The sequence below is a fragment of the Leptonotus elevatus genome, chromosome 6, assembly GCF_054856555.1.
Source record: "Leptonotus elevatus isolate MCC_2025b chromosome 6, RoL_Lele_1.0, whole genome shotgun sequence".
NCBI classification, from domain to species: Eukaryota; Metazoa; Chordata; class Actinopteri; order Syngnathiformes; family Syngnathidae; genus Leptonotus; species Leptonotus elevatus.
Window position 1 is genome coordinate 21,820,611 of NC_141244.1, and position 14,650 is coordinate 21,835,260.

Genomic DNA, 14,650 nt, shown 5'->3' on the forward strand with positions numbered 1-14,650 from the left:
GCTGCACAGAAATGTTTAATTTTGATACCTGTTTAGGCTGTTTATGTTGTACTTGACATGCCCTCACGAGCAAATAGCAAGCCAGCGTTGCGTTGGTGATGACCAATCAGGTTGTAGCTCTCATTGACCTGGCTTTTTTTATTATTATTATTATATATATATATATATATATATATATATATATATAGTCTTTAATCAGCATTCACTTTTTACTATGCAAATTGTTGGTGTATCTATAACACAAATACTTTAATTAATTAGTTTCGTTTAAATTGAAAATAGTTGTAGTAATGTCAAAACTCACCAGCCAATAGGAAAACAGCTTGCTGTTCTACTTGACTAATCAGTGCTGAGCTCTCATTGATTTGGCACTTTACTTTTTCCTTGTTGGTAAGTCACAACTTCAAGTCTCCGTTCACAGGCGTTTATCTATTTGTTTTTTTTACTATGCGACTTAATAGTATAGCTACTATACACGTACACACGCTGTTTTAATTTCCTTTTTGTTTCAGCAATTTGTCGTAGTGGCGCCCTCAGCGGTGTTAGTATGTATCTCAAAGCTAAGGCTAGCTGGAAGGCTAACTGTGTTTCAGACTCGTGTACTAAATTTTGACTCGTAACCGCTCGTTTTCTGCTTTTGTTTGTGATAAATGTTTTCAGTTAGCGGATTCTGTAGTTGTATCAACACAGGTTTTGCCAATAATAGTCGGTGGTTTACTGTGTGGAGCATAACAGTCTCTTTTTTTATTTTTTTTTTATGTACCATATAGCCCACTCTAGAGTTCTGTTCGCATGCTACTAAGCGCCTTATGTAAAAGTATGTTTGTGATGACGGTGTGGAAACATGATGGTAGCCATACAACCAGAAATGCAATTGTGACACAGGTAAGGTTTTGACCACAGCATGATCTCGACCCAGGCTAGCTTCCAAGTCATGGGCGGAGAAACTCAAGAGGGCGGGTCTCTCTCTTGCAAATGAGACACTGCTCACCCCACCCTCTATACTGCAGGGCCGATCCCTCAGGAGACAGAAAAATTATAAACATGAATTATGTTTTCGCTTGTGGAGGCAGCACTTTGTGGCCAAGACTCCCATTAACATTTGTCAGTTTGCGGCACAGTGAAATGAGCCATCAAAACGGCATGTATTGAAGAGTAATTTCCTTTGGCAAAAAGTGGTATCCAAATGGACCTTCCACTGTATCAACACAAGTAAAACCATAATGGCGATTCTGTGGCGGCTCATACATACATTTAAATTCCATTTCGTGCCCTGAATGCCCCCCAGTGGCGTACAGTAATGGCCCTAAAGTCAATTCCCATGAAATCCCACACAATAGGCTTTCTGTGACAAACTTCTCTTTGTCCGTTATAACGCTCTCTGTCATTATTTCTATTTTTTTTTATTTCTCAAGGCTCCCCCCCGAACTTCCCCACATTGGTCATCCTTCCTTCGTCACAAGACAACTTATGTTCAATGTGGTGAGAGAGACAGAGACCATTCATTTTCATATCTGTGAACCATTGGTGAAATTTATGGCGTGACCCCTTTTCACCCCTCGAGTCCCAGAGGAAACGCGCCTCTGGTTTAAAAATAGAACATTCGTTCCCATAGCAGTTGTACAGATGGGATCGTTTCTAGATGTTACCCAGATGTGCTCCGGCTCGGACTACGTTTGCTGGGCTCTGACGCGTTTGATATTGCTATTGGTAGGACAAACACTCAAAATGTAATCATTCATAATGTGCAATTTTGAAAGACCATTTAAAAAACACTCCCTCGTACTTTAAACACATTTAAAAGTATAAAAATACATGTCAAGCACAAAAATTGCAAGTGTTAAAAGTGTAGAAAATGCTGTACAGTATTGATAAGTGGTGTGTATTGAATTCAACATTGATGAAGTTCCATTTGTTGAGAGCTAATGTAAATAAAGCGTTCTCGATACAACGCCAGCATACTGTAACTCAGTCCTTCCTGAATCATATCCAGGAGTTTTACTGTGTCTTCTCCTGAATGGTCAGGATATTCCTTTGGTGCTTAGGCTCACTACCAGAAGCCTTCCAAGATGCAGGATGCTTGGGGACCTTCTTCGGTCTTAAAAACGTGTTTTTTTCCCAAGATGATACCAGCAGCCAATCAGAGCCCAAAATAATCAAATTCCCACAAGACTGTTAAAGCCTGGTGATTTTTTTTTTTTTTAACTGCATTTGAATCAATATTTATGTTTTCAATGGTGCAACAGTTGTAAAAAGTCCACAAAAAAAACATTGCTATAAAATGCAGATTTCTGTGACAGACATTCCACACACAAAAATCTACCCAATAGCAAGGCCACTGTAAGTGAAATATTCCAGGATGGAAAATATACGACATTAATCAAACAAAATCATTTTTCTACACGGACTGATTCGCAAACACCACTCCATGTAGAAATAAGTTAGCCGCAGCCCTACTTCAAAAACTCCTCCACCCCTTTCATTCAGCCATCTGCAAAACTCTTATTTAATTGATACTTCTTCTGAAGTCCCCTGTTCTGTGCCCGAAAGGCAGACAATTCCCAACTTTAATTGAAGCGTGTATCGGGTATTATACTTCAAACCCCTGTTCCAACTTTCTGCTCTTCCCTTTTACACAGCTGCTGTCACACTTCAATACTATTTCCGAGGCTGGAAAATCAACCCCTCCAGTTGTCAGAACAGCGACCCAGGTGGGCTTGCCGCTTCTTACAGGTAGTGGGAAAGGTACTTTTGTGACACTAGTCCATTTACGGCACTGTTTCTTCCCAAGATGCTGGTTCACTACGGAGTTGTTCTCATTTTTATCCCCGTGGTAAATAATGGCAAATAAATGAATAATGGCAAATATGAAAGTGTTTCAACACCCAAGACCTTTTGACTTGATTTATGATTTGACTTTAGGTCACATCCTCAAAAGTCACACACAAAAAAGTGATCTTTAATAGCCCAATGGCTCCCCTATGTGGGTATTAGGAGAATAACATTCTTGTACAAATGGAAACACAATTATTAAAATATGCAGAAAATACATTTACTCCTCTGTACAGCTGCATACATATGACATTATATGAGTAAATATACAATAAAACCCAGGAAAAATAGATTACAAAAAAGCAGTTAAACTCGTTTACCCTTCTGTTGTATTTGTTTCTTACCAACAATGGTCATTATGGGTCAATGTGACCCAATATACATATAATCATAACAAATATATATAACAGTGCAAATTCTATTCATGTTGATTATCAAAACAAAAAAATAAAAGTAAAAACAATAGTAAGCCCAGCAGAATAAATGTATCTCTCTCTTTTTTTTACTTTTTTTTTTTTTTAACGCCGTCTAGATTTCCGTATGGGTCAATCTGACCCGCATCATAACAAGGGGGTTTAACGTAGTCCTTGCTTGTGAGCTTGTTTGCAGTCAACGGGCATGCTGCGTGGTTCATCATACTTTGAGATTAATGTTGAATTTTCAACAATTTTACTTCTTCCTGCATGGAAAAATACACACACAGAGTCAGTATTGTTTTATAAAAAAAAATTGTAACATCAATCATTGCGGTTATGCTTGCAAAAAAAGCTGAGCTTATCTGACCTGCAGTGTCAGTCGTTTGTTTGTCTCTTCCTTTAGTTCCTCCTTTACTGCCTGCATGTCGTGGCTGAGCAAATACACATAGACAGACATTTAGTAACCAATATCCTATTTTGTGGACTCAAAGTATGACAAGTCAAGAGCAGGACATCTTGGAGATGACGGGATTACAGTAGTTGGAAGCGACAGCTCTTCCTTTTAGCAATTACTGTCCTCGTTTTTTGAAATGCTGTCAAAAACAACCAGGTGCAAATAAGGTGTTGAGAAGCAAATAGTATTTCAAAAAAAAATAATCTAACAAAATGCTCAAGGGATGATGAAAACCCAAAGTAGTTGGACCGGTTGCGATCCAGCAGTTCAGTCAAGCGTTGTTATTGAGGCAATTAGTTGATTTTCTTTGGGAGAAACATTTATACACAATTGGAACAATTACAAGCTGATTGCATTGGATTTTAAAGTAGTTTAAAAAATGTCATTTGACTGAATTGTCTTGATTGACAATGAGGGAAATGAGTTACACTCCGACTCCTCTACTGCATCACAGACGGTCTGAATTTATATAACTACCAAGAATCCATATAATACGGTCAGGAGGATAGTCATATATTATTGCAAAATATTCAAGCCTTGTGTGATTTTATTTGTTGTTATCTTTCTTTATAATACTGTAGTGAGTAGTGACCCTGCATTTGTTACGTGGAGACTTTTCTATCTTTTAAATGTCTGCGAGGCAGTGAAGGTGCCTGAATGTGATTGGATGAGTTTACGTATATTTACAGGCTGATTGCAAACAATTATGCAGATATCAAGTTGACAACCTAAAAAATATATAAATGACTTCATCGATTAGCCGAGCCGATCGACTCGACTGTCATCACCTACAAACAAATCTGAAGTTGCTCGACCCCTTAGTACGTGGCACTCACTCGTGTCGCGCCTGCAGAATGTCCAGAGCCAGCCGCAGATCCTTGACTTCTGCCTGCAGGCTCTCCAGCGTCACCTTGGATTTTTGGGCCACGTTTCGGACTTCCGCCGGCACCCGAGGAGGTGATGGTCGCGCCGGAGGTGGCGTTTTGGGTCGGAAGTCTACCTTTGCCGGTTGTGGCTTGAGATGCTCTGCGCCCTGATTTCAAATATAAAGTGAAAAGTTATTCGGTTTGGTCTTAAATAATGACGTATATATTCTGCTACACCTTTTGTAAACCGGGGAGTTTATCGCTTTGGCCCTTCTTGGTCAGTTCCGGTTCAGAGTCACTTGGAGTCTGTAGAGAAAATTTTGCAATTAAAGACCCTTTCTTTCATTGACTTGAAGATTTACTGCTAGCAGTTCACACATTTTATAATAATATACTGCACCTCAAAACAACATATTTACAGTTAAAAAATTCTGATGGCAGCAGCTTTGATTCTGAAACATACATATCATCGCAAAAATATTTGATCTTGTCCGTGAACCGGTTTAGTTCAGTTTGTGGTTCCACTGTTTATCTTAAGTACAATCAAGCATAAGTAAAAGTAAGGCTTCTCCTCTTTGTCGCCATGATTACATGAGCAGTGACTCAGCGTTCAAACACTCAATCAACAGCTCGGGGAAGCTCCGTGGCTAAGGTGGCTGTTCTTTTGTTTTTTTATTTTTACCTGCACTCCGATGGCTGTTCCCGATGGGGGTTTCCTCTGGGGCGGCTTGGCTCGGTTGGCTGTCGGGTGATTCAGCTTGATGCTGTCCGGGTCCACGCCGTCAAAATGGTCGCCGTTTTTCTCCTCGGGCGATTTTGGCAAGTGCGGAGACGTGTCGCTGTTGGCTCTGCAAGAGAATGATTGGTATTGTCTTGTCTTGCTTTCGAAATGGTGCACTGAGACTTAGTTCTTCAATAAACAAGATCTTAAAAGGGCAGCATGGTGGAATAGTCAGCTTGTATCATAATGAAGACGACAAACGCTGTACAAAGTGAATGGGTGGGCGTTGTGTGTTGCTTTGTACCAAATAGAAATCAACTTCTCGCGGAGAAATCACCCTCAGGAACGGTTATAGACAGCTTTGTTTTGGTTTTCTGAGTTTACTTGCACGTTCACACAGGAAACAGGAAGAAGGCTGGTTGTGCGCGGTCTTGCCCGATCGGACTCATCCTAGACTTTCCACTGTTTGCCGCTAAAGGTTGGGCATCCTGGCATTCTTCTTTTCGAAGGACACCGTGGCAACCAAAACCTTGACTTTGTATAAGGCTCGCTTCTCGGTGCCAAGTAGGCATTTTTCCCTTGTGACCTTTACTGAACTTTTTTTTTCTTTTTCTTTTTTTTAGGGAGCTTGACAATTATTGCAATAGAAATTGCTGTGGTGGGAGAGAAAAGAGCAATTGTGAATGTCTCACTTGGATAAACCCCTGTTGGCTTTGTCTTTGAGTTGAGGCGGACTGAGTTTGTTGATGCTCGGAAGCTTCACTTTGGTTGGAGGATTGCTTCGCAAGTCCTTAAGCTCGGGTTTTTCATCTGCGAAGGAACAAAACCATTTTACTCCAAATGTTAACTTGACTTGACTTTTTGGGACTCAATGTGTGTGTTACCAGCCCTACCTTTTGTTTTTGTCGGGGCAACTTTGTCCATGGCTGGGCCCTCTGTTTTGTCTGGAAAATGCAAAAGAAAATAAATGTGCTTGCTAAATACGAATAATTAGCAGCATTGTAGGTCAATCTGTTAATTTTATTTCATAGAAGAATAATGATGATGATGATGATGTTCAATGGTTTGGAAAACTTATAAAATTGTATTTAGCAGATAAAAAAAAAAACACTTTTCGTCACGTCTAATTAATAGATGTATGGAAAGAAAAAACTTGTTGAAGCAAACAACAAAAATGTTTTTCGTGTTCCAAAAAATATTGTAGTTTAGAAATGCAATTAACAAAAACGCTTTTTCTTCATGTTCGGGAAAAAAATCCCACCAAAACAACAAAAATTACTTAATTGAAAAGAAAATATTTAAAAACAAATACAAATTTGGAGAAAATTACTATGTATTGGGGAAAAAAACTCCTTTGATATACAAGCAACAAAAATAACTCTTCTTCCTGTTTCTAAAACAAAACAATAAAATGTGTCGATAGCAGCCCAAAAAAATATATATATAGCAAAAGAAAATAGCAAACTTAAGTGACACAAACATGGCTTTTATTTGTGTTAAAAATGGAGATAGTGAAACTGACTTTTCTTCATTTTTTTTGGAAGGAAATCACAAAATTGAAGAAATAATATAAAATTACTAAAGTTGGAGATACAAACAAGATTATTACTTTTTATTCATGTTTCGGGAATAAATATTTTTTCATGATTATTTTTTAAATGACCATTAATAGCCAGTTAAATGCCTCCATCTTTTTTCAGACAGTCCACTGGCTCATTGAACAGAGCATTAAAACCACTAGTTAAATAAAACAAAGTAAAAAATCTAGCTGGCTGTATTTCAGTTCAAACGTCAAAGAGGAAAAGCTGTTTAGGCGCAGGCCTGGTTTCAGCTGTAACCAACTGAACTTCAGGCAGAGCTCCCAAGGGTCACAACAGCATCTAAGGGACAATAAAGTGTTGAGCCCTGGGACTAAGGTCAGCCTCCAATCTAATCAGTTTACTATTTACCATACAAGTCCTGAGTCCCGACCTATTTGAACCCAAATGTCACCAAAAACCAGCACTTACATGTAGCGTACAGCAGAGTCAACGATGTGGCGGCAGCACAGGAAGCCCACCTTGGGTATTCACAACATTTCCTTTCAAGCGTACAAACCACACTCGCATAGCAGCGAAGCTCAGATGTGTGCCACTTGTACAAATGTCTTGTGTGACAAGACGCCTTCCTCCCTCCTCCTCAAATCCCCACCCTCCCATTTCCTTGCAAGACTCCCAAACAATGTCACATGACCTCTTGCTCACCACCTCCTCAACGCTTGGGACACTTCCTGAGGGGAAAAAAACGAATTGTGGCGACGGTCCACCATCAACCAAAAATAATTTTCTTTCTAAAATCTTCTTTCCCTAACCCAAGCCAACTTGTGTGATTTCCTGGGGGGATGGGGACATGGACATCTTGTGACCATCAGTCTAAAGTTTGCCTTAAAAAAAAAAATCCTAGTCGTCTTTAAGTGTGTATTTTAGCATATTTATGACAGGCCTCAGGGACCGATATTTAAAAATATATATGATTTTTCTTTTTTTCTGTCCTATTTGCTGCCTCTAAATTTGAACCGTGATCGCCCCAAAATCCTGAATCTTAGACATCAAGATGTTGGCTAAATCGGTCAAAACCTCACCACAAACCACAAGCCAGTATAAAAGCCAAACTTAATCCAAAGACAGCAAACATATAATTTTAGATCAAACAAACAAGTCTTCAATCACAATTATCACTATTATTTATGGTTATACGTAGGTATGTGCCTTTTAAGAGGCGGTTCCTTCTGCTTGTAAGTATGAAGGCATGAGCTCTGGCCAACAGCACCTCCTGCCTTACAGTAAGTATACTGTAAAAACATAATCACTTAAGAAACATTTCTGCTATAGAGTTGGCGCGAATGATCAATCAAGAGAAGGCCCCAAAGCCTTCTTTATACCTCCCCACATGCATATATATCAGAAAAACGGTACAAACACACCACACTCAATTTTATGCTTACCAGATACGACTAGGTTTTGAGGAACCTCAATGTAATCTAATTAAACCAAGTGTTGCCCCGGATTTACTCAGGGTAACAGCTGAAATAACTTGTACAAGATACACAAGACGATTACAGCCACCAGCAACTGACTGTTACCCTCAGACAGTTTCCAGCCTATCACAGAACCCACTGTCATGACAGAGTAAAAATTCCCAGTGCTGCTCTGTTAAATCATGTCAGAATTCCAAAAACGTACCTAAGGCTGCCTTGTTGATGTTGCGAGCGGGCGGTTGGCTCTTGTTGCCAGCCTGGAGAAAAAGAGTACAGACAGAAAAAGCAAACCTCAAGTTAGCCACAGTGAGTCCTTTTGTGTATTCAAGACACCTCTTTTTATTTTTTTTTTTTTTTTAAACACACTCTTTCCACTGAGGGAGTTTTCGGGGTGAGTAATTCCCAATACACAGAAGAAAAAAACCTTAGTCACTGAATCCTGGCAGCGAGTCAGATATAAACAAGTTTTTGGGGACAAATGCAAGAAGACGTTGCAAAGTCTTAAGCAAATGTCTGTATGTTCTTCGGTCAAAATATATAAAGGATACATCCTTTTAAGCACACTTGGCATCTCTTATTTTTTGGGTGGTATTCTGGTGCATGCAAATGAGCCACTGCGAACTTTGCTTCTTGGCTTCCATTACCATGACGACGGGGGGGTAGAGCTCGAACATTGCAACGAGGTTAGCAATAATCGCCAAGTTGCTGACTTTCACTTGTCAATTCAGTTTGCATGTAGCGCATGCACCACACACGCCACCAAACACAAATACATGCAGGCTTTCAGACGCTAATACAATAATCCACTGGCTGCTGCCAGTTAGTGTGGGGTAGGGATTGAGACCTGCCTCTAATGGCCTATATTAATATTTTAAACCATAGCAATACCACACCAACTATGATCCCAAATAACTTTAACATAATTTCACTTACTTACTTCTTGACCATCCTATCTGCCAAGTAATGCTCAGAGAAGCTCGTGGGGGGGGGGGGGGGGGGGGGGGGGGGAGTTTGTTATGTAAATCAGCCTGACTATTATGTCACAATCTGGCAAAATTTAAACAGCTCACTTACAGACACATTTTATGTTGTTTAATTGCACAATCAATGGGTGGGCAGCCACTCCTGAGACCCAACTATTTGTATACAAGATAATTAAAAAAAACACATTGAAAGCACATCCACGGGTTCGGTATAGTCTTATTGATTCACTCACCGCCAGACTGTCCATTGGCGGTATCACCATGACAAAGTTATCAGGGAAGAATCCGCAGCGTCCGTTGAGCTCGCCCTCCCACCAGCCATCATCTTCGGTTTCCTTTAAATACAGATGAAAGACTTAGCTACCTCAAAAGACGCCCTCCAGCTTATTTTGCGACATCTAATTGCTTTCTTGAAAAGCCCAAAACCTAAACATAGCCCAAACCCCCATTAACAGAGATCAAATTCATGTTTAAATATATTTCTGACATTTCTCGTTTATGATTGGCTCATTCATCAAAACATGCACACGACTTGTGGCACGTGATTTTTCTGGAGAGAGGTTCGACTGGTTCCGCTGGTTTTTCACAAAATGACAAATGCGGCATTAAAAGATAAGAAAAAAGGTAGCTGGAGGTAAGCACAATGTCATCTGCCAAGAATCTTTGGGAAAAGATAACAGAAATGTTCTTGAACCTTTCTCAGCATGACGACGACGTCCCCAATCTTCAAATCCAGTTCGTCCTCTGCTTTGGCCTTGTAGTCGAACATGACTTGACAACACTCCACCACTGAGGAAAGACGACACATACTATCATCACACATTGCTCACGATATTATAAATAACTGTGCACTTATTTTTTATTGACAGACAAATTTCATAATAAAAGAGGTACATACTGTATGTATTTAATATTTTAGATTGATTGATTGTTAATGAAAAGTGCGCAGTGATTTGCTGAATATTCTGAGAATATAAATTCAATTTTTTTCCACATAAATGTATTGTGCACATTCTCAGATTTGGAGAAGTAATATATTTCTTGTCTAATTTGAATACACTTTAAACAGCTGAGGTGTATTTTTTTTTCAGTTATTAATTTATTAATAAATTAATTTAGTATTTTCTTCTTTAGTTTGTTCATGTTGGCAAAGCTGAGGGACCCCCATGTTTTTGATGGCATAAAAGCCTGAGCCAATCCCATTTTTTCGTTTTGTTTTTTACCTCTCAGTAAGGTTGATAAAAGATGGAAACTATTCTGTGTGTGCACAGTTCTTTTGTTTTCCAATTATTTTTTACTTTTGTACTTAAGTACACTCCAGTGCTACTTACAGTAAACAAAGGTATTGAGTGCTTCTATGTTTTGTACTCTTTACACAAAGTGATTATTTTTGCCACCTCTGCTTATCAGTGGCTTCATTACAGAAAAAAAATCAACTGCCAAAGCCTAGTTGTCATCAAGGGTGTAACAAATATTCACTCAGGATTATTGAGCTTTCAAGTAGTGTCACCTTAACACTGGAAATTCCCTGATGCCTCACAATAAACGTACAAAGATAAGCGAGCCTACGAAATACATTCCTCATATATTATAGCTGACCTCACCCACAACCAACACAGTTCCGGAATTTTCGCTTGTCTCTTGTCAACTGGGTGTGATGCTAAGAATAGACCTGTCTATCTGCTTTTAGAAACCGTATATGGTATTCCTTACGTGCAAATGGCAACCCCCTGAACATCACTGAAGTATTGTTTTGCAACCTACCGTTTTTTGCTTTGCTGCGAACTGTTGTTCTCTGAGACATCTGTGAAATGAACAAAAACATGATAAATAGAGTGATCACAGTGGCGTGTCGGACAATCATTGTTTCAGTATTGTACCTCTTTACTGAAGACTGCATTGCTTAGCTTCGGTCTGGCCTTGCTGTCATTGTGTTTGCCATCTAACAAAACAAAATCGTTAATTGGTTTAGCATATTCATGTTCATGAAACTAAGAAAGGCAGAACAAATGTAATTTTAAAAATGTGTAACTTTCCAAGGACCCTCAAACCCTCTTCTTCATGTCTATTCCTCAAAGTGATTGTTTGACGGCATCCATCAGATTCCGTTGGCAAAGAAGCTTCACAACTGAGCGTTGTGCAAATGTCTAGGATACTTGCTATTTGATTGGTGCTCCATTTGGATGAATTCCTGAATAGGAGTTTGTCAAAGTACACCACTTAGATTTTGCCCCCAAACCGTTGCTTCAAACCAAAATTGCTGAAACTTTGAGACTTTTGCACATTGTGTTATGATAGACATATTCATCCAATTTCACGCTGATTAGTGAGAATGGTGTTACCAATTTAGCACTGCCCTCCTGTCTTGGACACCTGGTTTAATTGAGCGCATTTGGTCAAATTTTTTGTTTGTCAAAGTACAAACCTAAATGCTGAAGTGCTATTTGATTTCGAGCACAGGTCTTTCAGACATTTTGGTCCATTTTTTTTTATGTTAGACAATGGACGCCCACCCAATTCCACGTCGATCAGTGAAACTGGTGTTGAATGCTAATTTTTTCAAACATTGTCGTGCTTGCAAACATTGGTGATGCTTCGGGTATTTTAAGGACCCAAGAAAATTGTTGAATTTGTTGAAAGAATAATAATGAACGTGGTTCCAAGAGGGCCTACGCATTCCCTTGTTGTTGGGCCCTAAAGTAGTTATTGGACGCACCTTTAGGGATGACGAAGATCTCTCTGACAAAGTTGGACGGAAAGGCCCCTACTCTGCCGTTTTTGATGCCCATCCACCATCCATCTTCAATCTATCATGTTGGAGACAGCAAACACTTAAAAAAACACACTGCAGTTGTCTAACAACCTGAAACTAAACCCATTACACAGATTACAGTCTGTCAATTGTCTCATTGTACCTGCTCACGTCACAAAAAAACCCCTCAGCGTTTAATTTCTGTCACCTGTTTACATAGCACCTGGACATTTGACAGGAATAGCTGTGCCCAAACTCTCACCTAAGCAAACTCAAGTGCATTCCCCTGATTTATTTATTCATTCAGCTCACAGGTCTTCAGAGGACTACAACCTCACCTCGCTGATGATTTCCACCGTCTCCCCGACGACCAACGGCAGCTCATCCTCGTTCACGGGGTTGTAGGCAAACACCACCTCGCACGTCCTTACTTGTTTCACCCTCTTCGCTGGAGAGATGGAAGACTATATTACAGCAAACAAGTACTGTGGATTGACTGAGGATTTAGATGCATACTTGTCCGCATGCTTCTTGGTTCCCGCTTGCTGTTACCCATCAAATAAACAGGCACTTCCTGCAAAGAATAATAATAATAATTTAAAAAATAAACGTGGTTAAACTTAAAACGCAGATAACCAGGACACAGGTCTTGACTAGTGCTTTTGGCAGTGGAGCAGACCTTGACAAAGTTGGCCGGGAAGATGCCTCTCTTCCCTCGCACCTCGCCCTCCAGCCAGCCTTCCTCGCTGGCCTTTGTAACATTTTTCACCACGTCTCCCATCCGCACCGTAATCTCGTCCCCCATGGTGCCCTCAAAGTTGATTAGTACCAGAACATCTGCGGCACAATGAGCAAGTGGGGCAGATAATTAGATTATTTTTGGCTTGTCTTGGTGACATTCAGACATTGCATTGTTGGAGATCAACTTTTCTTTATGTGGTGGATTCTTGCAGGGTATGTGTGTGTGTGTGTGTGTGTAAACATACACTACGCTACTGACAAATAGGTAGGGATATTCGACTTTCATATGAAACTTTCAATATTTCAGTATGTTTTGCATAACTTGTTGTTCTCTAACAAGGAGCTAAGCAGCAATAATTCTCAAAAGGGAGACAATATGAGAATATTCACACGCACGTAGTCCAACTAGGACTCTAGATTTGTCATAGCAAGTTATTTTAAATTCTTAGCAGTTAGTCCCTGTGTCTTGATCCCTGATTCCTAACAAACCAAATTAAAAGTAGATTTCATACATCTCTAAAACAAGCACTACGATAGGCTCACCCATTGTGTCCGACTTTGTCTTCCTCAGCCCGATGTGTGTGTCACAGAATATGCTATCGTCGTCCGCGACCTCCTTCCTACTTGTCAAACATTAACATTCAGCATTTCCTGAGGCTTGTCATTGCAAGTCGAAAGCTAGGAGGAAGGAGGGTGGAGTGAGAACTGGAAGGAAGTAAGGAGGGGAGGGAGGTTTCAGGCTAAGGAAAAACAGGTGGGGCAGGTTTATAATGGCACAGCTAAGCCAAGTCACCTTAGAAGTGTTTACCACCTTGTTCACAAGGGGATGACGCATTGACGTAAACATTTAGCTCTGAAAAAATGTGGCCATAAAATCATCTGCTATGGATATCACCATAAGTCTCCGTCATGCGTTTCTGGGGGCAGTTAGAGCATGTTGTTGTGTGGCCAAAAACAAAAAATCTCGAGGCAAAAAGAAAAAAAAAAGCAGAACTGGAAGATGTGAGACTGTATTACCTAATTGTCACATGGCAAAGAAGGTGGTGGGGGTGGTGGGCAACTGAAATACCATGAAGTTTATATCACAAAGGAAGATGAACTCATTTAATTGCTATGCATTAGCATCTATTGTGTGGTTAAGGCTTGCGTCTCTCCATGTGACTTAGACCAGCAATAGGTACAAGACAAAACTACAGGCTGTCATCGGAATCTGTAACCTTGACGCATGTACATGCACTTTGGGATATTTCCCAATGCAAGTACAGCATAAATGTGCAGATTGGCTAGACCCTGTCAATGCCAGATTGACGTCATAGGAATACACCGATCGGTGACATGGATATGTGTGGCGGCCGTGGCTCAGGGTGTCAAGACGGTCATTCAGTAACCAGAAGGTCGGCTGTTTGATCCCCGCTCTCCCCAAGTCATGTGTCGTTGAGTCCTTGGGCAAGGCACTTTGCACACATTGCCTCCAGTGCTTCTCACACTGGTGGTGCGAATGTTTGGTGGTGGTCAGAGGGGCCGTAGGTGCACACTGGCAGCCACGCTTCCGTCAGCCTGCCCCAGAGCAGCTGTGGCTACTTAAGTAGCTTACCGCCACCACAGTGTGAATGTGTGAGTGCATAAATAATGTATCCATTCCTCTATGAAGCGTCTTTGAGTGTCTAGAAAAGCGCTATATAAATCTGATTCATTATTATTATTATTAATATTATTATTATTATTATTATTATTATTATATACACCCCGACTGCCCAACCAAACCAAATAAACACATTCTAAACAGCCACTATAAATCAAAGCCACTGTGAAAGCATAGAAATTATACATGGAAAGAAGATACAGGCATGAATTGGGAATCTGGTACTT

General features: G+C 40.1%; 1 protein-coding gene and 1 long non-coding RNA gene across 2 annotated transcripts in view; one reads left to right on the forward strand and one right to left on the reverse strand.

The window, feature by feature from the left end:
• The first annotated feature begins 339 nt into the window (after positions 1-339).
• LOC147172734 (uncharacterized) overlaps positions 340-14,650 on the forward strand; it is a 52,343-nt gene continuing 38,032 nt past the window's right edge. Inside the window, exons 1-2 of the long non-coding RNA XR_015095308.1 lie at positions 340-390; positions 2,640-2,711. This is a non-coding gene — a long non-coding RNA (uncharacterized LOC147172734). The remainder of the gene's footprint in view (positions 391-2,639; positions 2,712-14,650) is intronic.
• On the reverse strand, positions 2,939-13,470 carry mnmip1 (manchette microtubule inner protein 1). Its single transcript, XM_086077533.1, has 17 exons — positions 13,325-13,470; positions 12,720-12,877; positions 12,557-12,614; positions 12,379-12,488; positions 12,005-12,095; positions 11,169-11,230; positions 11,053-11,092; positions 9,983-10,077; positions 9,522-9,623; positions 8,511-8,562; positions 6,183-6,233; positions 5,982-6,099; positions 5,251-5,416; positions 4,806-4,874; positions 4,539-4,735; positions 3,616-3,679; positions 2,939-3,511 (listed from the first exon to the last, which is right to left on the reverse strand). The coding sequence occupies exons 1-17, from the start codon at positions 13,326-13,328 to the stop codon at positions 3,479-3,481; spliced, it is 1,470 nt and encodes a 489-aa protein (XP_085933659.1). The 5' UTR covers positions 13,329-13,470; the 3' UTR covers positions 2,939-3,478.

Bases quoted from the DNA above. Each gene is read 5' to 3' on its own strand.
- mnmip1 (XM_086077533.1), bottom strand. The intron at 11,231-12,004 runs GTGCGTCCAATA...TTGTTTTGTTAG, and splicing joins GATCTTCGTCATCCCTAAAG to ATGGCAAACACAATGACAGC. The intron at 5,417-5,981 runs GTGAGACATTCA...ATTCTCTTGCAG, and splicing joins GCCAACAGGGGTTTATCCAA to AGCCAACAGCGACACGTCTC.